The sequence below is a fragment of the Dioscorea cayenensis genome, chromosome 7, assembly GCF_009730915.1.
Source record: "Dioscorea cayenensis subsp. rotundata cultivar TDr96_F1 chromosome 7, TDr96_F1_v2_PseudoChromosome.rev07_lg8_w22 25.fasta, whole genome shotgun sequence".
NCBI classification, from domain to species: Eukaryota; Viridiplantae; Streptophyta; class Magnoliopsida; order Dioscoreales; family Dioscoreaceae; genus Dioscorea; species Dioscorea cayenensis.
In genome coordinates, this window is record NC_052477.1 from 14,652,879 (window position 1) to 14,677,039 (window position 24,161).

The 24,161-nt window shown below is 35.1% G+C and overlaps 1 protein-coding gene across 1 annotated transcript in view; it reads left to right on the plus strand.

Moving 5' to 3' along the window:
• Positions 1 to 2,270: 2,270 nt before the first annotated feature.
• LOC120264873 (probable NAD kinase 1) overlaps positions 2,271 to 24,161 on the plus strand; it is a gene marked incomplete at its 5' end in the record, with an annotated part of 32,130 nt that continues 10,239 nt past the window's right edge. The window contains 10 exon segments of the mRNA XM_039272749.1: positions 2,271 to 2,424; positions 3,002 to 3,121; positions 4,031 to 4,230; positions 10,089 to 10,202; positions 10,388 to 10,482; positions 12,190 to 12,296; positions 13,258 to 13,331; positions 13,436 to 13,514; positions 14,873 to 14,916; positions 14,918 to 15,181. Of these exon segments, the coding sequence (XP_039128683.1) occupies positions 2,271 to 2,424; positions 3,002 to 3,121; positions 4,031 to 4,230; positions 10,089 to 10,202; positions 10,388 to 10,482; positions 12,190 to 12,296; positions 13,258 to 13,331; positions 13,436 to 13,514; positions 14,873 to 14,916; positions 14,918 to 15,181 (1,251 nt within the window).

Below are 24,161 nucleotides of genomic sequence, written 5' to 3' on the forward strand. Positions count from 1 at the left end.
ATTGATTCAATGAAGTCACACATTTGATTCAATGAATTCAGTATTGACCACATCCGGTGGTGACCAACATTAGTATTTAATTAAAATAAAGAAATGGAAAATGAAAGAAGAAAAAATTACAAGCGATGTTTAAAGAGCTCTTGAGTGGCTGGCATTAATAATTTCTTTAAGCATTTTGCATTGATTTTCTATACATAGCCAACAAGAAAGTACTTCTATATAGGCTTTCCTGTTGGAATTTAAGGAAAAGAAAAGGACTGAATAACAATATAGGAAAAAACTTTTATTATCTGAATACCCCCATTGCATATATCAAAACATCACCCATTATACTAAAACAAACTTATAAGACTTCACTATTTGTTGAACTAAATAAAAAATAATGATAAGGTTATTTGATTGGGTGATTCTCCCACATGAGCATGTAGAAGACGTTACATCAGCTTTGAATTATTTCAACACCTGCCCTTAATTCAAAGTTGTAAAATTTTCAAAGAACTTCAAAAACTTCAAAGCTTTTATGGAGCACTTCTCATTTGAATTATATAAACCATTACAGTTTTATTTTTTATCTGATTTAGGACTATTATCTCACACAATCATTTCAACATTTCGAAAGGGTATATAGGTAAAATGTCTGCGGCGATTATGGTTGCTTTATTCTATCATATCAATCAAAAAATAATTTTGCAGGTCTTCAAGGGCATACATGTAAACTACAGTGTTTTTTAATTATTTTTTTCACTGTTTCATTATGGAAATGCTTCCACAGGTTTTAGGGGAATATGTGTAAAATGCAGTGCTACTTTTCATTGAATTTCTCTACTGTTTTAACGGAAAAATGCATATATAGGGTCTTTTTTAAGCATATAACCAAAATTAGTGGCATTGATTTTTCTAGTGATTTTAATAGTAAGTTGTTTTTAGATTTATTAGGGATAAATATGTAAAAAGTGGGGATATTCTCCATTAAACATTAGTCAAAACTGCAGAAGTAAATGAAATTCAAATTTATAACTGTATATAAGCCAACCCATAATAATCTTTCCCTCTTAAACTTTGGTGAGTCATCGTAAATCATAAATTAAATTTTGTAGGGGTATATAAATAAATTTAACAATAGTTTTTCTACTAAAACTCAGCTCACTAAATATATATTAAATATGATTTATAAGGATATATAACTAACTTACAATAAACTTTTCTCCATTCTCCAATTAAAAAGGAAAGAAGGGAATGTCAATGCAACATTCGCGTTGTCTCTGCTTATGTGGTCACCGCGTTGAGAAAGAGGAGGAAAGTTCCTTTTAACCTAGTAAAATCTAATCCCATTCAAATATATTAGTGTAATTTTTAATTTTAATCACGGGCAATATGATTTTTAAGTTATTCGGTATCTCGATAGGATTTTTGTACAAACAGTTTGGTGTAAAAAAAATTAGCCAATTGTACTGTAGTGTTGTTTCAAAGTCCCTTGTATCAAACAGACCCAAAAGTACATCAGCCAATGAGACCGTTTTATGGGTTATATTGGTAAATATGATTTTTATAATAATATTTAAGAAAATATCCACTATTTCAGGTCAGATATATATGCAAATTTTCCTTTTAAAAATTATGAGCTCGAATTTATTCTTTATATATTTTTAATTTTTAATTTTATTGTTTTTTTCTCCTCTGTGCCCATGAGAAGAAAAAGAAATTTCCACAGTAACTGAATTTTCAACTAAATCAACGCAGTGAATTATCGTTAACCCCACCCACCCCTTACCGAACTTTCATACTATGGCAGAAAAAGGAAAAAAATATGGCGGCTGTTCAACGATGACGAGCCACTGACCCTCTCTCCCTTCTAGTCTTTTTGAGATACCCAAGACTCCTTCTCCTCTTCCCCGTTCCTCCTACCATGGCTTGCTTCTCCTCTCCCTGACGGCAGATCTGTCTCATAAAAAATCCTCAGTTGGCGTCCAAATCCAGGTGACTTTCTCTCTTGTCTTCCTGAATTTTCTCACATTAATTATCTGCGTGTTAATTTCTGTGGATTTTGACTCCGTGTATCATCCTTCTAATTTAATTGCTTGAATATTTTGTCCTTTTGATTATTCAAGTGCATCACAGCAACTGATTTATGATTTTTTAAGTTTTCAGCGAGTTACTGGTGAATTTTGGTGAATTGTTCTATTTTAAAAATGAATTTTTTTTTTCCGGTTGATGAATTGGCTTATTTTTGAGATCTGTGTCTTTGGAACAGGGTTCTGCTATTGCAATGAACCTTTGATGTTGCTTCCTCGCAAGCAGAGGAGAATGGTTTCTCTGATATTGCGTCTACTTCAGGTATTGACGAGGAATTTCGTGAAATTCTTCAGCAAACATCCCTCAAGCTTGTTGATGATCACCTTGTTGAGTTCTCTGAAGCTTTGAGAAGTAAGATGGTGGTTTCTTATTTAATTTTGTAGCTTAGTGAGTAATTTTGACCCCTTTCTGAGCAAAACAAATTTAATATTTTAGTGTCATGCAATCATTTTTAAATCCACTTGTTTCATCCTTTTTACTCTTCAACAGTTTTATAAATCTACATGTATGAACATTTGGTTCAGTTCAGGTGCCAACTTCTCTTTGGTTATTTAGAATCAAGTGTGTATTAGAGGTCATTTGGATTGTTTTGTTGATGAAAATAATTTTTTATGTTTAAATTTTTATTTCCTGGTTACCTTTGAAGTTCTTTATTCTGAATGCATAAACTTCGAGCTACATCACTGACACCCTTTTCCATGGTTTTATATTTCATCACATCTTACTTTTCATTAGAACTGGGTGTTGATGATAAGGTCTTGTAGGAAAATGGATGGCACTGTATTTTTTCAATTACTCAAGAAAGGTTTCTAGATTGTATTAATGTTGATTTCCGCTTTGTATGCAATACAATATCTTTGCTTGAAAATTAGCATATGGTGTTTTCATTAAATTCTGTATTTATATTGATACCTTATTTACCTTGTAGCTGTTGCAAAGGCTTTAAGGCGAGTTGCAGAAGGAAAGGCAGTCGCTAAAGCTGAAGCTGCTGAATGGAAGCGTAAATATGAATTGGAGAGAGCGCATAACTTGCAACATAAAAGTAAAGGTGGATAAATGTATTCATTCTATGTGTAAAGCCTCTGCTACTAATTTCTGCTTGTGAATGCCTTCAGAAATATTTGCCTCAGATTGGATGCACATTTGCCCTTATTAACTTATAAATCATGTTTTTGTGCAATATGTTTTTTTATTTGATATACTGCTAATCTATATAAGCCTTCTTTAAGTCCTGTTGGAAATTGCGGAAATAGTGAGCTTGGGCATGATGCTCTTTTGGTTTCTATAGTTGTGTTTGAGCATTAGGTTCTTGCTGTTGAACACAAGTGGGTATTGTACATTACATGTGCATGGACCAAAAGCATGTATGAGGTTTAGATAGAGAATGATTTGCTAGTGGTTCCATCTGGCTGAAACTGGTCCAATCTGTGAAATATTGTGGATATAGCCAAGTTTAAATATGCGAAGGTTGTCTCCTAGGGAGTGAAGCAATTTCTCTTGTAATTTGATAAATAAATGACAAACTCATCCTGATTTGTCATCTGTAGTCTGGAAAAGGTTCCTGAGCTGACTTATTTCGGTGGATTTACATGCATGCCAAGTCAAGATTTGTAGATGTAGAATTGTTTCGTTTTTCCTTTCTTATAGTTATTTCTAATGCTTGGTTTTGCATTGAAGTGTTAGTAGCCTATTGAGATTCCAGTTGGTTATGATAATGAACTATTGTGCCACTTTACTTCTAAATGTAACATTTTCTTGCAACTGAAATTTGTCAAAAAGTTCAGACGATAGCACGGACTGATGTACAATATATATTCAAGTATTTAAATTGTTAAACTGCCTAACTTAATCATATCTTTTCTTATCGATTGAAATTACGATCTTTAAAGTATTGCTGATCCATTTGCCCTTTAATTGGGGGGTTCTTGTTGACAATGAGGGGTTTTCTTGACTTTAGCTCAATCTGAAGATGCTCATTATAATCCTATGGATGAGAAGCTACAAAATTCTCCCAACCAACCTGTGATGAATGGCCCTTATATTGAACAAACTGAGAAATGTTGTGGAAAGCATGGAATTTGTTCACATGAGATTCTTTGGGATGAAGCACCGCGATCAAATACCAAACTCGCTCAAGAAATGGCAGAAGCAAAGAAGGTAATATTGATGACAATTCTTTCTTGTTCTCTTTTCTCTTCCTCTACTTTAGTATTTATTTAATCTTTGGTTACATGAAACTTTTGTTGTTTGACACCATTAGTTTCTAATAGTTCTTATATTTCAAGCCTAAATTGAGACACCATTTATTTAATATTTTTTATTATTTTATTTTCAGGTCATTTTGGTTGTAGTTCTTTTTGCAGAATTTTACAATTCTTCTTTATATGATAATGTGGGAATAAAGTTAGCCAGTTTACATGGAAGAAGAAATTGGTTGTCTCATTTTTTTTTTCTCCAATCCTTAATGCTATTTTGGCTAACTTAGAGCTGTTTTACAGATGTCAAGAATTTTTTATATTTGGAGCATGATTAAAAAAAAATTTAGTGATAATATGTTCTTTTTATGTATAGATAAGAAAGTGTGTGCCCTTGAATCATTATAGCTAGGGCAATTCTCCCTTTGCCTTATTTTCATATATAGGATAGTGTTGGAAATATAGTACCACATCGGTTGTGTGAAAGAAGTGTAATGAGTTTATATATAGGTATAGGGGTTGAGCTACTAAGTCTTGAGACTTTTGGTGTAAGACCCTTAACCCCATATAGAGCCCATATAGGGCCCACTAGTACTAAAATATAAAATCTAACATGGTATCAGAGAAATATAGTGGAGCCCAATATATATTTACACAAGTGGTGTACAAGTCTATGTGTGTAGGACCTCTGAGATACAAGTAGTGTACAAGTCCATGTGTGTAGGACCTCCATGTGTGTAGGACCTCCATGTGTATAGGACCTCTGAGACACAAAGTAGTGTACAAGTCCTGATAAACAGACCTCTGGTGTACAAGTCTGAGCAAGTTCGACCGAGTTGAACTTGAGGGAGGGTGTTGGAAATATAATACCACATCGGTTGTGTGATAGAAGTATAATGGGTTTATATATAGGTATAAGGGTTGAGCTACTAAGCCTTGAGACTTTTTGGTGTAAGACCCCTAAACCCATATAGAGCTCATATAGGGCCCACTAATACCAAAATATATAATCTAATAGATAGAAAAAGGTTCCTAAAATAAATAATTTATTAATTGCATTTATGGTGTGGCTTTTAGAAATAAGTAAAAAAAACAAAGAGCAAAATATTTGAGGTAGAATTATTGCATTACAGGAATCTGTAGATCTTTCTTCGAACTTGTCAGTTTGTTTCAGCTTTGTGTAGCACTGTAGTTGCTGGCTTGTAGCTTCTTAGAGAGCATGAAGAGGCATGAAGAAAAGACATATCATACATGAAAGGTTGAAATGAATGTCTTAATAGGAGACATGACTTGATCACTTGTTTGAAAAGGCAAATGTCGCACAACTCTTCTTATTAGCTCTTGTGAACTAGCCTTTTCTCATGGGAATAGAACTAACATTTTCGTTTTTTCATTTGAAGGCTGATAAATTTTTTTCATTGTGGCTATAAGCCAAAAGTTAAGGCTTTGAAATAGATGAATGCTAGGTCTATCAGTATACATGCTTTCATTGCCTAAAGTTTTGAATCTGATTTATTCTGAGCCTCATATTTAGATTGCATTCATGACGCTGCCTTTGTATGTTCTAAAATGGTATAATGCTTGATTGTTACTCATGTCAATATTTTGCCCTGTATTCATTGTATTTTTAATGTATTCATTCGATATGCATGTAAATCTATCTATTTATGTTTGTTTCTTTGTATACATGTGCATACATAAGTATCACATGTATGCATGTACAAACAAATACATTGAACTATAAGTGGGTTTGGCTTGGGTTGTAGTCATGCCATATCCCTTTTTTAAAAATATATAAGACAATTCATGTTAAGTCAACAAGATGATGAGGAAGAATGATTTATTCATTGTCCAATCATCATTGCTTACAAGAGTTGTATATATATACCCAAGAGTAGTGAATAGTAATGGGCCAATTCAATCTCAAGGTGGATTTGGAGGATCTGAGACACAAAGTTTGAGAAGATGGAACCAATGTTGTTCACGAGTTTGGGCCTTGGTGAAGAAGTCAGGCCAAAACATTGGACGGAGCAGGAATGGATAACTGAGGATCATGAGGAACTTTAGGCCGACGATGATAGTGAAAAGGATAAGTGTCAGAAGATGAGGGTGGAGGTATAACGGAAGATGGAGTCAGAGGGATAGATGAAGATGAGGATGGAAGTGAAGTTGGAGGTGAAGGAACAACTGAAGACTTTATGATAAGGGGATAGTTCCAAAAGAGGAATATGAGGAAGACAAAGAAACGAAATGGACTTTGTGAAAGAGGGAGGTCAAGTAGCTGTAGAATAGAAATGAGGATGACTCTCGTCAAAAGTGACATTATGAGATATGCGAATGCGACGTGCAGTAGGATCATAGGAACAATAGCCCTTATGTTCAAGACTATAACCAAGAAAAACACACTTAGTCGATTGAGCTATCAACTTGGTACATTCATGAGGTGCAAGTAAGATGTAGCACACAACCAAAAAAATTCGAAGATGATCATAACGAGGAGAAAAGCTAAACAAGATTTCTCCAGGATATTTTCCCTGAAGTGAAGAGGATGGCTGCATGTTGATAAGATAAATCGCTGTGGAAACTGCCTCAGCCCAGAAATGAGTAGGTACAAAAGACGAAATCAGAAGAGTTTGAGCAGTCTCAATCTTGTGATAGTGCTTGCGCTCAGCAATCCCATTCTACTGATGAGCACCAGGACAAGAAAAGTTGAGGACGAGTGCCCTCAGATGAGAGAAACTGACAAAAAACAATGGACAGATATTCCCCTTGGAATCAGAACGAAGAATACGGATAGCAGTAGAGAACTGAGTATGAACCATGCTAGCAAACGACTGATATATAGATAACTGAGATCGATGTTTCATGAAATAGACCCATGTATTATCAATGAAATTGACATATTATTTGTGATCACCCTTGTAAGCAAAAGGAGTGGGACCCCAAACATCAGAATGGACTAAATCAAAGGGGCGACTAGACTTAGAAGGGCTTGAAGGATATGGGAGTTGTAGCTGCTTGCCAAGCTTACAACTAGAACAATGAAAACCAACATTAATAGACATATGCCCCAAAATACCCTAATGAACTAAAGAAGACAACCGTGAGCCATATAGATGACCCAGGTGATGATGCCACTGTGGAAAAGTAGCTGAAACAGAAAAAGCGGGAATAGGTAGCGTAGAAGCAAAAACAATAGAGAGCGTGGACACAGTGGAAGAAGATGAAAGACAAAGATGATCAAGCATGTATATTCCGTGAGAACCATTACGGCGATGGCCGATACCAATCGCAGCTTTGGTCCGACGGTCCTGGACATGGCAAGAAGAATTATCAAACCCAACAAAACAGTGGAGATTGGTGAGTTGACCAACAAACATAAGGTTCATAGACAGTTGAGGAACAAGGGACACATTAAGAACAATAAACTGAGAAGTGGCAAGAATGTCCGATGTGTGATTAAACAAGAAGTGTCATCAGCTGTCTGAATATACGTACTATTAGGAGCATGTCTACAGGATGAAAGCTGAGAGCTATCGGAGGTCATATGAAATGAGGCCCCCGAGTCTACAACCCAAGAGGAAGTAGTAGTACCTGATGCAAACATTGAGGGACGGATCTAGAAACATGGACAAGAGGATCAGAAGCTTTGGCAGAAGAGGCACCAATAGCAACTCCGTGATGAGATCCAGTGGAGCGCTTGACCAGAACTCAGCAAGCTGCTCAGGATGCAACTTGAAGCAGTTTAGAGCACGATGACCTAACTCTCTTGCAGTGGGTGCAGACGATGACCTGCTAAATTGGGTTCGCCATTTATATATATATATATATATATATTTTGTCACTGTAGATAGTGCGCCGTCACTGTGCTTGTCACCTTGAGTAGTTTGTCTCCATGTGGTTGTCTCTTTGTGCATGTCACCTTGTGCTTGTCTCCTTGTGGTTGTCTCTTTGTGCTTGTAAAAGTTTTTCAAACCTTGGATTCCTGGGAGTTGATTGAAGCTCAGAAAAGGAGTTGTCGGCGGTGTTGTTGGCGGCAGTGACTTAGGGAGGCCGACGCAGGCGAATCCGGTGCAGGCGCAGGCGGAGATCTGGTGCTTTTTTTTTTAAACAAAAGAGGCAGCTGGATAGGAGATATGATCGGAGAATATCAAATCTGGCTGGAGAAGATGATCGGAGTAGATGATCGGAGAATTTTTGTGATCTGTAAATGATATGGAATATGTTTAAGATGGCCGAGAGGATGGAGATAATTGGAGAAGATATAGATCTGGCCAGAAAGGAGATCAATTGAAGAAAATGGAGATCTTGACATATCTAGCCAAGCTAATTGGAGAAGATGGAGATCTGGCTGAAAAAGATGGCCGGTGGCGGCGACTTTAGTTAGGTTTTTCAGCCCTCTCTGATACCATGTTAAGATAACAAGATGATGAGGAAGAATGATTTATTCATTGTCCAATCATCATTGCTTACAAGAGTTGTATATTTATACACTAGAGTAGTGAATAGTAATGGGCTTTATGTTTAACAATACACACCATATTAGTGTTTTGACTTTGGGACACTGTTGTTTTACTTACTGACTTTCTGTAGTTGCACTTCAAGCATTACATACATTCTGTTATTTCTGTTTTATATACCGACTTGAATATAATATTAAACATAGAGCACATACTTATAATGAATTTTTGTAGTCAACTTTGAGTTTGAATTCTTGATAAAAAAATATTATTCGAGAAGGACAAACGTTAGCTTCCAGACATTTTCTCTTTTGAGAATGTTGATCAAGGAAATAATCTTTTTTTCTCATGTCAGGTTGAGTTTGGGCTATCGATAGTTTTATGTGCAACTTTGAAAACAAACCCTTTAAGTAAGTTACTTAATATCCTAGTGAATCGAGAAATTAATGTGAACATCCACATCTTAAGCCAGTTTCCTAATTTTGGCTCACTCCGAAGATATGAAAATACATACCTATGCATATATGCTTTATCTTTTGGTCCATAGATAGAAATTAGCATCCAAATCGGCTTATACCCATTTACATGCATTTGCATTATATCAGTGTGGTTAGCATGTTACTGTTGAATTGTCAAACATTTGCCCACTTTCCAAAGTATATGGAAGGCAAATAGTGGTTCCCAGAAAGCATACTAGTTATATATGACACTATTTCAATGAATAAACCAGAACTTTATCCAAATAACAAATAAATCTTAATGTAACAACTAGCCAGTAGGTTTCAATTTGTAACAAACAACATAGGGTGATTCTATTTGAACAGTGAATGAACAATACTGGAATGTACTAGTATGGCTGTACACAAGTAACAAGCTAATTTTTTGTCTTGTCATTGCTATCAACGGTGTTTAGGTTTAGCTATTGTAGTATACAAGGACGGTCTTTTTAAGCATATTTTTAGTCTGAAGCGGTTAAGATAGACCTAGATAATTATGGCATTGTTTAGTATTATGACTTGAAGGTTTTTGATAGTGGTACTATCAAGAACTTACCATTTAGATTTTTTTTGCTAAGAACTGTTATTTTAAGGCATATGAGGTGAAAAAAAAATGAGTTTCCAACAGTTAGGTAGATGCTATGGAGCAGTTGGATTGAAGGTTTTTAATATTGTCATCAAATTGTGCAGTTGACATAACTTGTTTATAATTAGGTGTTTAGAATTTGAAAGACATTCTTGTTTTATTGAACTTTTTAAGTAGGAATGCGAGATACTTAGTAAGTAGCGGAGGCATATGCCAACCCAAGTTAGGTTCACACGCATCCTTTTGCTTATGATACATTTGGGTTTCTCTTGTACAGGCATCATTTAAGCTTTGCTGGGGTTGCAATGGGGAAAAAAGTGGGCAACACAAGCATGAAATTGTCTCCTTTGAAAGAGGAAACATAACTACTGCTGAGCGCAGCAGCAAACAGGTACAGTTATTAAAATTTGCCTTCCACTCATATACTACACATACAATGTTCTACTATATGAGCTTTATGCTAATTGTTTTCATTTTTCTATGCTTTGTAGTGAAGTTATACAATGTTATATTTAATATTTTTGTTGCACAGTTAACTATCCTCTGTGTAGCTATTGAAATTTTCGTCTTCTTCAGATATTATTGAAATGGGAATCTCCACCACAAACTGTGCTTATATTGACAAAACCAAACTCAATCTCTGTCCGTACTCTATGTGCTGAAATGGTCAGGTGTGTTTGCTTATACAGGATCTATCATTGTTTACGTAGTTTGGAAAGTATATATATCATTATATGTTGGTATACTGTACTAAGGGAATAGATAGGTGCTGATGGGTTTTTTTAGGATTCTATTTTTGTTTGAAGTTGAACTGCTTTTCTTGTCATATTTTGTATAAATTCAAAATTTTTCTTCTGCCTGTGTGTGGTGTGTTTGCGGAAAATGGAGGAGGTTTGTATATACTTATATGATATTTCAACAATTTTCCATTAATAACATTTAATAAATCAATAGTTGGCATTATGAAATTTAATAATCATTAGGTTCTATTGGTGATTTTCAAATTGTGCGTAACCCAACTGTTTTGTCTGTTAACGAAATGCTTTCAACCAGCCAATTTGGTTTCAGTCTGAATCATTTTGCAAAGGGTTGATTTCATCTATAAAGGGATGAAGGAGTGGAAAGGAGGGCAATTAGTAGTTGAATTTTGCAAAATTGAAGTTTAGGGTGGCCATAAAAAATGGAGATGAAAAGCATTGGTGGGCTGAGAACCATAGTGAAGTAGAGGCCAGGCAAGTCTTTGAAAAGCAGCCTCTCTTTGAAGAAAGGAATAGTCAATGGGGCCTAGGTCCCCATCTTTTGGTTGGAGGGCCAGGCACTTAGTTTTGAAGTGGATACATCACCTGTTTGTTGCCCCACAGTTTTAAATTTTTATGCTTAGAAAATGAATTGAAGTTTGGAAGTGAAACCATGACCTGAGAGCAAAACAACCAGAACCAGGACAATTTCAGAACAGATTGAAAGCTGAGACCAACACCAAATTTTAATGGTTCTACCCTTGCATAAATGTGCATGGTTATGGAAACATGAGCTCTTTTTCATATCAAAGTCGATGGTAAGAAGATGAGTTTCACAATAGAAATTTTAGCATTCCTTTGATAAATTTGGTTTCACATGAATCAAATAATTTCATTCATTTAATCTGATCATAAATTTGTATAAGGTCAATATAAATCCCACTAATTTGGATAGTCCTAAAAGACCTAGTGCATTTACTTGCATATCCCAGATTTGTAACAATTATATAAATTAACCTCATGAATCTATTGCTAACATAATTCTCATTGTGGTTGCTTAAGAAAAGCTTAAAAAGGGATGTCAATGAGCAATATACTCTCCTCCTTATATTAGCTCAAAATTCTTTTACATGAGCTGCATGTGTTTAAAATGTTACAAGGAGAAAGTGTAAACTTATGATAGAACCAATAGACTTGGAAAGAAAACAAGTCAGTTAACAATTAAACATCTATGGTAAAGCTGTGAGTATGTATAGTATGTAAATGAGAATGTAATTTCATGTGATCATCCAAAAGTGAATTTAATTATAAAGATTTCTAATTCTCATATATAAGCTACCAAAGGCTTAGAAATTAGAAGCCCAATTTGGAAAATTTTTGTTGATTAATATGACATTCTGAAAGAACTAGAGATTAATTTATTCAGATTTTATGATAGAGAGCAATTATTTTGTCAAACTTGGTACTATGTTGTCTTCATTTACACAATGCTTATTACCACAAGCAACAAATTTTCTTTGTAGCTATAATTAGATTTTGGTGCGATATTTCAATAATAAGTTATTGTTGTGTCTGGGCTAAATGAACTTCGCAAATAGTTTTCTACACTAGTTGCTTCATCCTGCATTTCTATTATTGCAGATGGTTGAAAGAATGTAAGAAGATAATTGTTTTTGTAGAGCCTCGAGTGAGGACTGAACTTTTGAGAGAGTCTCCATATTTTAACTTTGTTCGGACGTGGAAAGATGGTAAGATTTTCTTCAGTGCATGCATAGTTATGCTACGCAGCTTGCTAATTAAATCATTGATTACAAGAACATCTCCTTTGAACTTTTTTAAGTTTAAATCTATATGAAAAATTCAATGAATAACAAGGTGTTTCTGTTTTAAGAGAAATGCTGTTTACAAACCGATACATGTTAGAAACTGGTGTCTGTTTGTTGTTTTGCTGCTGGGAGTGAAATAAGAAGGTTTAATTAGCAGAAAACTTTGATAGATGGGCCTAGGTGCTCAAGATCAGAACTGAAAGTTAAATATCATAGTGAAAGCCCTATATCTTGCTATCTGTCTGCTGATGGAGAATTATCCACATCTGAACAAAAATGTGATTTGCTGGAATTACATGAATATTCAGAAACACTAGTGCAAATTTCACCTTATTTTGTGGAACTTATGGACCATATAAATGCAATTGCTTAGTTTGAAGGTGATGAATATGTGCCTTTGTCATATGTTCCTAAAAAAACATTGTTTGCCTTTGCCATGTGTTCATAAATACATCAGGTAACGGAAACTGCATATTTGCAGTATGTCTTTATTACTACATTTCAAACATACTAATTTCTAGGATCTTATTTGGTCTCGACGTGGATTATTAGATGGTGTTTGCAATTAATTAATCTGTCTTTTTTTAATGAAAATAAAAATTGAAAGCTAGATAATTGATGAAAGTAATATAGAATAAAATCACCCCACTTAAATTTTGCAAATAATTTAGTGAATTCTGCATCTAGAACCTATGCATGCTATGTTAAACTTAGCGTACAGTTTATGTTTAACTTTGGACAATATTCATCTTTCTTTAATAAGTTCTATCCTTAACCATATTGCTGATTTAGTGTTCTGTTTGGAGAACAGTTGTTTTCTGATTGTCTAATTTGTTTTTATTGGGTTAACTGTTCATATTGATTTAGTTAACATTTCATACAGATGGAGAGAAAAAGCTTCTCCACACAAAGATAGACCTCATTATTACTCTTGGTGGCGATGGGACCGTTCTTTGGGTACAAATTTTCCGTTCTACCATAGTCTAAGTTTCACCAACTATTATTTTACTGCTACGCAATTGAACTAAATCTTCTCAGTCCACTTTGATTTTCATGTGCAGGCAGCATCAATGTTCAGAGGACCTGTTCCTCCTCTTGTGTCTTTTTCTCTAGGATCATTAGGCTTCATGACTCCATTTCGTATCCTTCCTGCTATTGAATCTAATTATTTTTTGCTTGTGACTTATGCTTGAATATCGACCTTGTTTAGTTTTGTTGCTTTGAAGACCTTAATGTTTGTTGTCACGAAATTATTTTGCAAAGCCAGTTTGTGAGAATGATGAAATATGCATCAACCATTGAAAAGCTCTTCCATGAGCTGCTTCATTCTCAGTTGGATCTTAGAGGTCTTAAGAGTACAGTGAAACATTAAAAGTGTTCTCATGCTAGAAGTACTTGTAAGCTAATATTCATCCATCTCAATTAGATCTTAGACCTCCTCGGAGTATGTTGAAATATAAGAAATGGTCTTTTACTAAGTCCTAGTAAGCTGCCAGCAGCTTGGCTAGCTTCGTTCAATATGGAATAACCATCCAGCGCTGAAAATCTGAAGTACCATCAAATGCCATATCGAAGTAGTTACTTCCTGAAACAAATACATTGGTATCCTGCTGATCCTACCCTTGGTCAGATCTCTACATGCAGCCAGCTGGTAGTTAGAAATAAGCAAAATATGCAGCATCTTAGTTTAGCCATAAATAATTGTTAGGTGCGCTTCTAAAGCTTGGGTCTTTTAACCCCAATTGTTGGCTGAGTCTCATTGTAGGACTATTACATTAGAATCTTTGAACTAAATGAAGGCCGTCTCAATTTTGTTGTAAACATTGACTCCTTGTTTTATGAACTTTTACCATATTTATTAGGCAATTTTACATTTATGTACTAGTTGCTCTGGATCTTCTTTCTGTTATCTACATTAGTCCATCAGAAAAGTGTCATTGAAAACCTAAAATAAATGATCTGAACAAGCTACTGATCATGATCAATTGGATCCCCTAAATCTTGCTCATTCATGGCTTATAATAGTGGACATACCAAAATCCACAGAACAATTTTTGCCATCTTTGTTATTTTGTATTTCCTGTTGACATAGACAAGAACTTGTCAATTTTCATTACCCCAGAAACACATTTCAGCGTGAATAAGTACTTATTTTATGGGCTTACAAATTCTAACTTTTTCGATATGTGTCAGTATGAAATGGATCGGTTGACTAATATTTTGACAGATTTGAGTTCAAAATTCTATGGCTGGGACAAGATTCAACCCATCCTTAAAGCAATAATGATAAAATAGACGGGTTGACAAACTTTTGTTATATTTTGATGAAAATAAACATTTTATAGGATTGCTTTTGAAGTTGTGACTCAATAAATAAAAAGGTAGTTATAATCTTCCAAACTCTAAGCATCTTTAGCTTCACTTTTGTTATATAAGTTTCTGTATTGCCCTCATAATGACTTTCTATTAATCTCTTTGTTATTTTTAACGGTCATTAGAAAGCGAACAGTACAGGGATTACCTTGATACAATACTGAAGGGCCCCAATTAGCATCACGCTGCGGCACCAGTTGCAATGCCATGTCATCCGTGAAGCAGCAAAAGATGAATTGGATACTGAGGAGCCTATTCTTGTTCTAAATGAAGTTACAATCGACAGGGGAATATCATCTTTTCTAACTTTTCTAGAATGCTACTGTGACAACTCCTTCGTGACATGTGTTCAAGGGGATGGATTGATTTTATCAACAACATCTGGGAGCACAGCGTATTCCTTAGCTGCTGGAGGATCAATGGTTCATCCTCAGGTAACCTTGGCGCTCCTTTTCTTATCTTATGTTCACTAAGTTTTTTGCATTATCTGTTACTCCATCATCTTGGGGGAAATTCTAAAATGGCTAAGTTAAGAATAAGTTTTTAAATGATCATTGTTTGAATGAATTCTTCAAAATGGCATGCTAAATCAGCTGGGCGATTGATATTGCATTGTTTTATACCAGCTTATAGTCTGCCATTTTAGTAGGCTAAATGCGTAATAAGTTGCTTTTTCTAAAACCATTTGAAGGCCAACTCGCAGTTTGGCTGGGCTGTCATCCACCTCTGAAAAGTGGTGCTGCAGTGGGAGTTGAGCATCTATCAAAAAATGATGATGTATTAATGCTACATATTTAACCCATCCAGAAGAAAGCTTTATGACACTAGTTACCCTGCTGATTGAGCAGACAATTGTCAAATGAAGGTTATTTTTAATAGTGTGCGTATTAAGTGGGCCAAAAGTTAACAAAAGCGAAATAATAGGTTTCAAATATTTAGGAACTGAACTATCTGGTTTCTCCTGTCAGAATTAGAAAACCAAACTTCAATTCATGAGAGAAATAAATGTCAATGTATGATTATAATTTTTAACTCCATTTAACTTCACATATCAATTAATTGTTATCTATCACATCCCAATTATATCATTAATAAAATATGAACTTCGAACATATAAGTGTTGTTTGAGATGAGTTCTTGGTCTTTGTTTAATATGAAAAGTATATCTTTTGACATAAGTGAGTTCTTTTTTTTGTTGGTGAAATTTATGAAATTTGTACGTGACCAACATAACCACATTGAATAATAATGGAATGGAGCCAGCTGAAATAAATTTTTAAACCAGAAAACAAACCAAACTGTCTGATTTAGCTGGGTTTGGTTGATTATTTCAGTTTAAACTGTTTAGTGCACAACCATGATTCTGATTACAATTTGTGTAGATCCATTTAAAATACTATTATAGTAAATCAAGCAAAAACAGGAGAAGGGAAAGAGAATTCTGAATTCTTCACTGCATATGAATTGATACTAGACAATATTATATAGTAATTTACAAGGAAAAGTCACGAAACTAAATCACTTGTAAACCTGGAAAATTTATGTTGGAAATATAGTACCACATCGGTTGTGTGATAGAAGTGTAATGGGTATATATATAGGTATAGGAGTTGAGCCACTAAGTCTTGAGACTTTTTGGTGTAAGATCCCTAAACCCATATAGAGCCCATATAGGGCCCACTAGTACCAAAATATAAAATCTTAATATGATATCAGAGAAATATAGTGGCGCCCATATATATATATATATATAAAGGACCTCTGAGACACAAGTGTACAAGTTCATGTGAGTAGGACCTCTGAGACACAAGTAGTATACAAGTCTATGTGTGTAGGACCTCCGAAACACAAAGTAGTGTACAAGTCCTGGTAAACAGACCTCTGGTGTACAAGTCTGAGCAAGTTGAACCAAGTTGAACTTGAGGGAGGGTGTTGGAAATAAAATACCACATTGGTTGTGTGATAGAAGTGTAATGAGTTTATATATAGGTATAGAGGTTGAGCCACTTAGTCTTGAGATTTTTTAGTGTAAGACCCCTAAGCCCATATAGAGCCCATATAGGTCCCACTAGTACCAAAATATAAAATCTTAACAATTTCGAAACTGAATTTCTCCAATTAGGTGTTGGTTCTATTTCTTTATTTAAGGAAGGGATTTCAAACCAATCTTCCTAACCTATTTAGCCCATTTTCCTAATAGATTTACAACTCATTCACACCTCGACACTCTTTCTCAAGCTGCGGAATATATGTCTTCAATTCTTTGCTTTAATATAGTTGTTGGAAAATATAGTACCACATCGGTTGTGTAACAGAAGTGTAATGGGTTTATATATAGGTATAGAGGTTGAGCCACTAAGTCTTGAGACTTTTTGGTGTAAGGCCCCTAAACCCATATAGAGCCCATATAGGGCCCACTAGTATCAAAAATATAAAATCTAACATGGTATCAGAGCAATATAGTGGAGCCACCGATGTGGTACAAGTCCATGTGTGTATGACCTCCATGTGTGTAGGACCTCTGAGACAAGTAGTGCACAAGCCCATGTAAACAGATCTCCGGTGTTCAAGTCTGTGCAAGTTCGACCGAGTTGAACTTGAGGGAGGGTGTTGGAAATATAGTAGTACCACATCGGTTGTGTAATAAAAGTGTAATGGGTTTATATATAGGTATAGAGGTTGAGCCACTAAGTCTTGAGACTTTTTGGTGTAAGGCCCCTAAGCCCATATAGAGCCCATATAGGGCCCACTAGTACCAAAAATATAAAATCTAACAACAATATCATGGAAACTTGAACTATTCGATCATTTTGTTGGAGCATCACCTCATTGAGGTAATCTGCTTTACCTTTTTTAGTTATATAGGATTATGAGCAATATTGATAGCTAACTTATTGTCAAAATAGAGCTTTATATGATTTTCCCACTTGAGGAAATCAAGTCATCTAGGATTATCTTCAGCTATAGTAGCTCACACAATCTTTGGCAATAACCCTAAATTCTGATTCTACAGATGACTTTGCCACCACACATTCTACTTTTTGCTCATCCAAATTACCAGATTACCTTTAAAAGAAGTACATTACTCTATCCACTATGGAACCTACATAGTTGGTGACTCAATATCAGTGTAAGCTTGTAGAGTAAGACTATTGTTTCCCTTAAACAAGTTCTTTTTTCAGCATTGTCTTTTAAGTGATGTAACATCCTGTAAGCTGCTTGAAGCTAAGGTTCTTTTGGATCATACATATTACATAAATTGACTAATCACGCTCACTAAGTATGCTATGTCTGGTCAAATATGAGCAAGGTTTATCAGTCTACTGACTAACCTCTAGTACATTCTTTTATCAATTGTGGGCTCTTCTTTATCTTCTCTTAATTTTCAGTTGGATCCATTGGGGTAGACACTAGCTGCCACTCAATTTTCCATGTTTCTGTCAATAAATCAGTCACATACTTTTCCAATGATATATGAAGACCCATATACCACCTCCATATCAAGTAAGTACTTCACTTTCCTAATTCTTTTATCTCAAAACTCTTTTCCTAATCTCTGTTTTAATTCATGCTTCTCTTTTATCATTATTGGTCACTATGATGCCGTCTACTTAGACTAAAAGGGCAACCACTTCCTGTGTAGTCGAATGCTTAATGCAAAAATGTAGCCACTTTGGCTTTTTTTATGTCCAAAATTGTTCATAACTTCTGCAAATCATCCAAATCACACTCTAAGAGATTGTTTTAACCCATAAAGGCCTATTTTAGCTTGAACACCTTGTGACTGTGTCCTTAAATCCTGGTGGGATGTTCAAGTAGATTTCTTCATCTAAGTTACTATGGAGAGATGCATTCTTATCTTCATACGGGTTAGAGTGGTCATTTAGTTCACTCTTTGCTATCTTTTCTAATAGCAATGGGAAGATCTAGATCATTTGTTAGATTAATAAACGTTTCGGTGAAGTATGCATGTAAAGATGAGTCGGATCTTACCATGATCTCATTCCTAGTGTTTGAGATGGATTTTTGGACTTGTGTTAGTCCTGGAACAACCTTAGTCTTGGAATAACCTTCCTCGAATACACATGAGAGAACCTTGGAACATTATGAAAGGCACTGGCTAGATAGGAGATGACTTGGGTTTAGTAGAAGGATTAAGTGACTCAGATGTGATGAGCTTAGAAAGCTTGGGTTTATGAGAACGAACTAGAACATGAGGAAGGTCAAAGGTTCTTAGTGGTTCAAAGGACTAAACAAGTACCACTTTCCATCATTGAATCCTGCCTTGAAGATGGGACTTGGATAAAAAAGGCATATTTTCAGCGAAGGTGCATCTGTAGAGACGAAAAATTTTCAGAATGAAAAGTGGTTGACACTTCTATCCTTTTTAATTGGATGAGTAACCAAGAAAAACACTTTTGTTGGTTCAGAGGTCTAGCTTGCCTCTATGTTAGTTATGGATATGAATAAGGCAGAGCACCTAAGTGCCCTATGTGTGAGCCGATTAGAGGTTCTAAAGTAAGGGGAAAAAAAACTAGGATCTCTACAAGACTCTTGTTGTCTAATATACATGAGGGAAGTCTATTTATCATGTATGTGACAGTAAAGGCAACCTTTCCCTAATAGTACTTAAGAATATTTCCTTGAAAGAGTAAAGCCCTAGTAGTATTGAGTAGATGCTTATTTTTCTTTTTAGCTGCCCCGTTTTGTTGTTGGTTAATACATAATAAATCATGGATAATGCCCTATGATTGGAAGTAGGGTGACAATTTGGTTTAAGTAGTCTCCAGCATTATCTGTCCAAAAGCCTTTCATTTTATCCAGAAATTTGCTTTGAACCACTAAGTTGAAATTAAGTATACCAATGCTAACGTCAGATTTTTGTTTTGAGAATGAAGAACCATGTAATCTGAGTGCAATCGTCAATCAAGAATGCAAATTAAGCCCTAGAAACATTAGGTGCAATGGAAGGATTTTATATGTTAGTATGATTAAATGAAAAGGATGTGGATTTCTTTTATTACTACCAGGGGAAGACATATGAGTATGTTTTGGCAATTCACAAATATCACAATGAAACTACGAAATATCTAAACTTTGGAATAAATGGGGAAACATTTTTTCTTAAAACCTCAAAAGATATATGATGTAGGGGTAGGTGATGCAACCAAATGGTGTTTTCATTTGTGGAACTTAGGAAAGATAGAGAGAAAATGCTCATACTTTTCTTAGATGATCCAAGGCAATAAAAGCTGCTTCTTTCTTTAGCAAGTCCAATCCTCTTCTCAGATCCTGAAGAACACAGTATGAATGGAAAAACTAACCTGACATTTAAGATCATGGGTGAGCTTGTGAATGGAAACAAGGCTATCTGACAATTTTGGTATATGGAGTATATTTTTAATGATAAGAGTAGGTGAATTAAAGAATTTGGATACACTTTGTCTAAAGCATTCATGCAAAGAGGAAATGGTAGTTAAAAAATTATTGGCCAGTCCAATCCTCTTATATATCTCCAAACCCTGTAGTAGTAGTTAAAGAATCCCTAGGCTCGATAATTTTTCTATCATTCAGGCATGGTACATAAGTGTTGAAGTGTTAAGATGCTAGAGTCATATGTTCTATGGCACTAGAGTCTATTATCCAAGAATTTGCTTGCATTTTGTCTAAGGCATTCATGCAAAGAGGAAATGAAAGTTTACTTGAAAGAGTGAAAGCACAAGTTCAAAAATGCTTTTCAAGAGACCCTTATCAAGCTTCTTGACTTCATAGTTGAGCCCCTATTTTGCGGAATTTTTCTCAGTTTTGGGCTGCTCTACCATGTGTGCTTAAGGCCTCTACTTTCCCCCATGGTTTCCCCATGAAAACTAAAACAAAATGAAGAAAAGAAGATTATTTTTTTGGTCTCTCAAAAACTTTATTAACCATAAGGTACAAGGCTTTTGTTTATAGGGCTTCACATTCCTAATTTACCTGCCTAATATAGGAGTAGTATAAATTAAAACAACTATACAAATTAATCAATGATTTGCAAATCAATCAATGACAATTACACAAATCAATAAATGATAGCTAATCTAAATCTTTCCATATTTCTACACCCCCTCAAGTTGGTGCATAGATGTTGATCATACCCAACTTGTCGATGAAAGATTCAAACTTTGATCTAAAATGGCCTTTGGTAAGAACATCAGCTATTTGTTGTTCAGAAGTAACAAACGGCATACAAATAACTCCATTTTCCAACTTTTCATTAAGGGGTTGTTTGGTTTGATGTAATTAGGTGTGATATAAAATATTTTACATGTAAAAGTTCCTTTTTGATGTTTGGTTTGCTGCAAAACCATCACTTACAAGTAAAACAATTCACATGAAGACCCCATTTTACAGCATTTCAACTAACAGCCAGAGTGATTGTAAGTTGAAATCCTGTAAAACTTTTTCCTTACTCTCACTCTCTCTTCAATGTATGCAATACCTTCAATTCCTAATCCCTCCACCAAGCTCCGACAAGACATCATCTCCTCGCCCCTCCACTGAGCTCTGACAAGCCATCACTCCTCGTCGACGGCATCGCCGGAGACGAGAACTCCGTCCCAGAGCTGTGTTTTTTTTCTTGCGGTTCTGTTATCGAGAGATCGAGATGGCGACGAAGCTCCTGACGATGATGATGGCGTTGGTGTTGATGGCATCGGTGGTTCCCGGACGATCCCTTCGCTTCAACCCTCAGTCAACGAGCACGAAGTGCACATCTCGAAGGACATCAAGATTGACGCCATGGCCATCGGCAAGTAATTCATTAGATCCAGTTAACTGAAGAGGGTGGCTTCGGATTCATCTCCCGTGACGGAGAGAGAAATGAAACAGAAGTATGATGCCGGAATTAGAGATGTAGATGAACAAGAACACGGCGTTGAAGATGGGCAAGATCAGGATCAATTAGGATAAGATGATTTTTTTAAACAATTTTAAAAATATTTATTTTTTGAAAATATTTGTAATAATAATTAAAAAATAATTAAAATAACTAATAATTAAGAGATAATTGAACTTATAATTTTTAAAAAATTATGCTAATATATCTCGTAATTTATATTTAGGTTTAAAAACTTTAATTTAGTTTTATCATATATTTAAAATATGTTATTGTAAATTGGTAACCTCAAAAACATTATATTGGCTTTTAAATAAATAAAATATATTAACTTAAATCCATTTAAATAAATAAAATAGATTTTAAATGAAATATTGAAGAAAATTATAAAATATAATTTTTATTTGAAAAAAGGGGTAATCTCACCACTTACATCACATGGTGATTTTAACCTACAATTTACATCAAACCAAACACTGAAAAAGTAAATACAGTATTTTTATTTACATGTAACCAAACAACCATAATGTAAGTGAGAATACAGTAATTTCAATTACATGTAATTTGACTTACAATGTAATTTGAAATACAGGCAACCAAACAACCCCTAATGGCATACCTATCAATCTCAATATGCTTCGTACGATCATGTTGAACTGGATTGGTTGCAATGCTTATAGCTGATTTGTTATCACAAAACAGTCTCATAGGTGCTTCAACATCAAATCTTAGTTCTTCAATAATTCTTTTAATCCATAATACCTGGCAAACTCCATATGCCATAGCCCTATACTCCACTTTAGTACTGCTCCTCGTAACAAAACTTTGCTTTTTACTTCGCCAACTAACCAGATTTCCCCATAAGAATGTATAGTATCCAGAGGTTGATCTTTTATCAAGAACTGAGCCTACCTAATCTGCATCAGTGAAGACTTCTACACTTTTTTAATCACTTTTCTTAATGAACATCCCCTTCTAGGTGTACCTTTTAGATACTTGAGAATCTTATATACTACCTCCAAATGTTCTTCATAAGGTGAATGCATGTATTGGCTCACAACACTAACAGCAAAGGCGATATCAGGTCTTGTATGAGACAAACAATTGAGTTTTTCTACAAGATGTTGATACATACCTTTATGAATCAGAACTCCGTTAGAAACTTCTCCCAATTTTTGATTAGGATCCATGGGTGTATCGCTTGGTCTACAACTAGTCATTCCTGTCGCTTTAAGTTAAGAATATATTTCCTTTGTGACATAGAAGGTTCCATCTTTGATCTTGTAATCTTCATCCCTTAAAATAGCGTACAAGCCCCAAGTCTTTAATTTCAAATTCGGAAGCTAGATGTTTCCTCAACGTGTTGATCTCATCATCATCACTCCCGAGTAAGTACTATATTATTCACGTACATAATTAGGACAACCATCTTTCCATCAATTGTGTGTTAAACAAACTTTATATGATCAGATTGTCCTTGATTATACCCCTCTTTCTTAACAAATTTGGTAAATCTGTTGAACCAAGCATGAGGAGATTGCTTTAGTCCATAGATTGATTTCTTCAACTTACAAACGTTTCCTCCAAACTTCTTTGGGGCCCATATGGGCTCTATGGGTTTAGGGGTCTTACACCAAAAAAGTTTCAAGACTTAGTGGCTCAACCCCTATATCTATATATAAACCCATTACACTTCTATCACACAACCGATATGGTATTATATTTCCAACACCCTCCCTCAAATTTAACTCGGTCGAACTTGCTCAGACTTGTACAACAGTGGTCTATTTACTAGGTCTTGTACACTACTTTGTGTCTTAGAGATCCTACATACATGGACTTGTACATTACTTGTGTCTCAGAGGTCCTACTCACATGGACTTGCACACCACTTGTGTCTCAGAGGTCCTTTTTTTTAATATATATATATATATATTAGTCGCCACTATATTTCTCTGATATCATGTTAAGATTTTATATTTTGGTACTAGTGGGTCCTATATGGGCTCTATATGGGCTTAGGGGTCTTACACTAATAAGTCTCAAGACTTAGTGGCTCAACCCCTATACCTATTTATAAACCCATTACAATTCTATCGCACAACCGATGTGGTACTATATTTCCAACAAAACGCATTTTTAACATTCAGTTGGAACAATGACCATTCTAAATTCACAACCATGGAGTAGTACTCAGATAGTATTTAGTTTGGTGACAGGAGCAAATGTCTCATGATAATCAGCTCCATAGGTTTGTGTAAATCCCTTTGCAACTAGCCTTGTTTTATAGCGTTCTAATGATCCATCGGAGTGAATTTCACAGTGAAAACCCACTTACAACCAACAATCAATTTCCCTTCAGGCAACCGAGTCATCTCCCACGTACCATTTTTCTCCAAAGCCTCCATGTCTTTATGGACAACCTTCTTCCATTCAGGAATCTTTAACACTTCCTGTTTAACCTAGGAATATGCACACTTGACAATTGTGCGAATGATGATGACAGGTTGTCATAAGACATAATTTGAAAAAGGATGTTA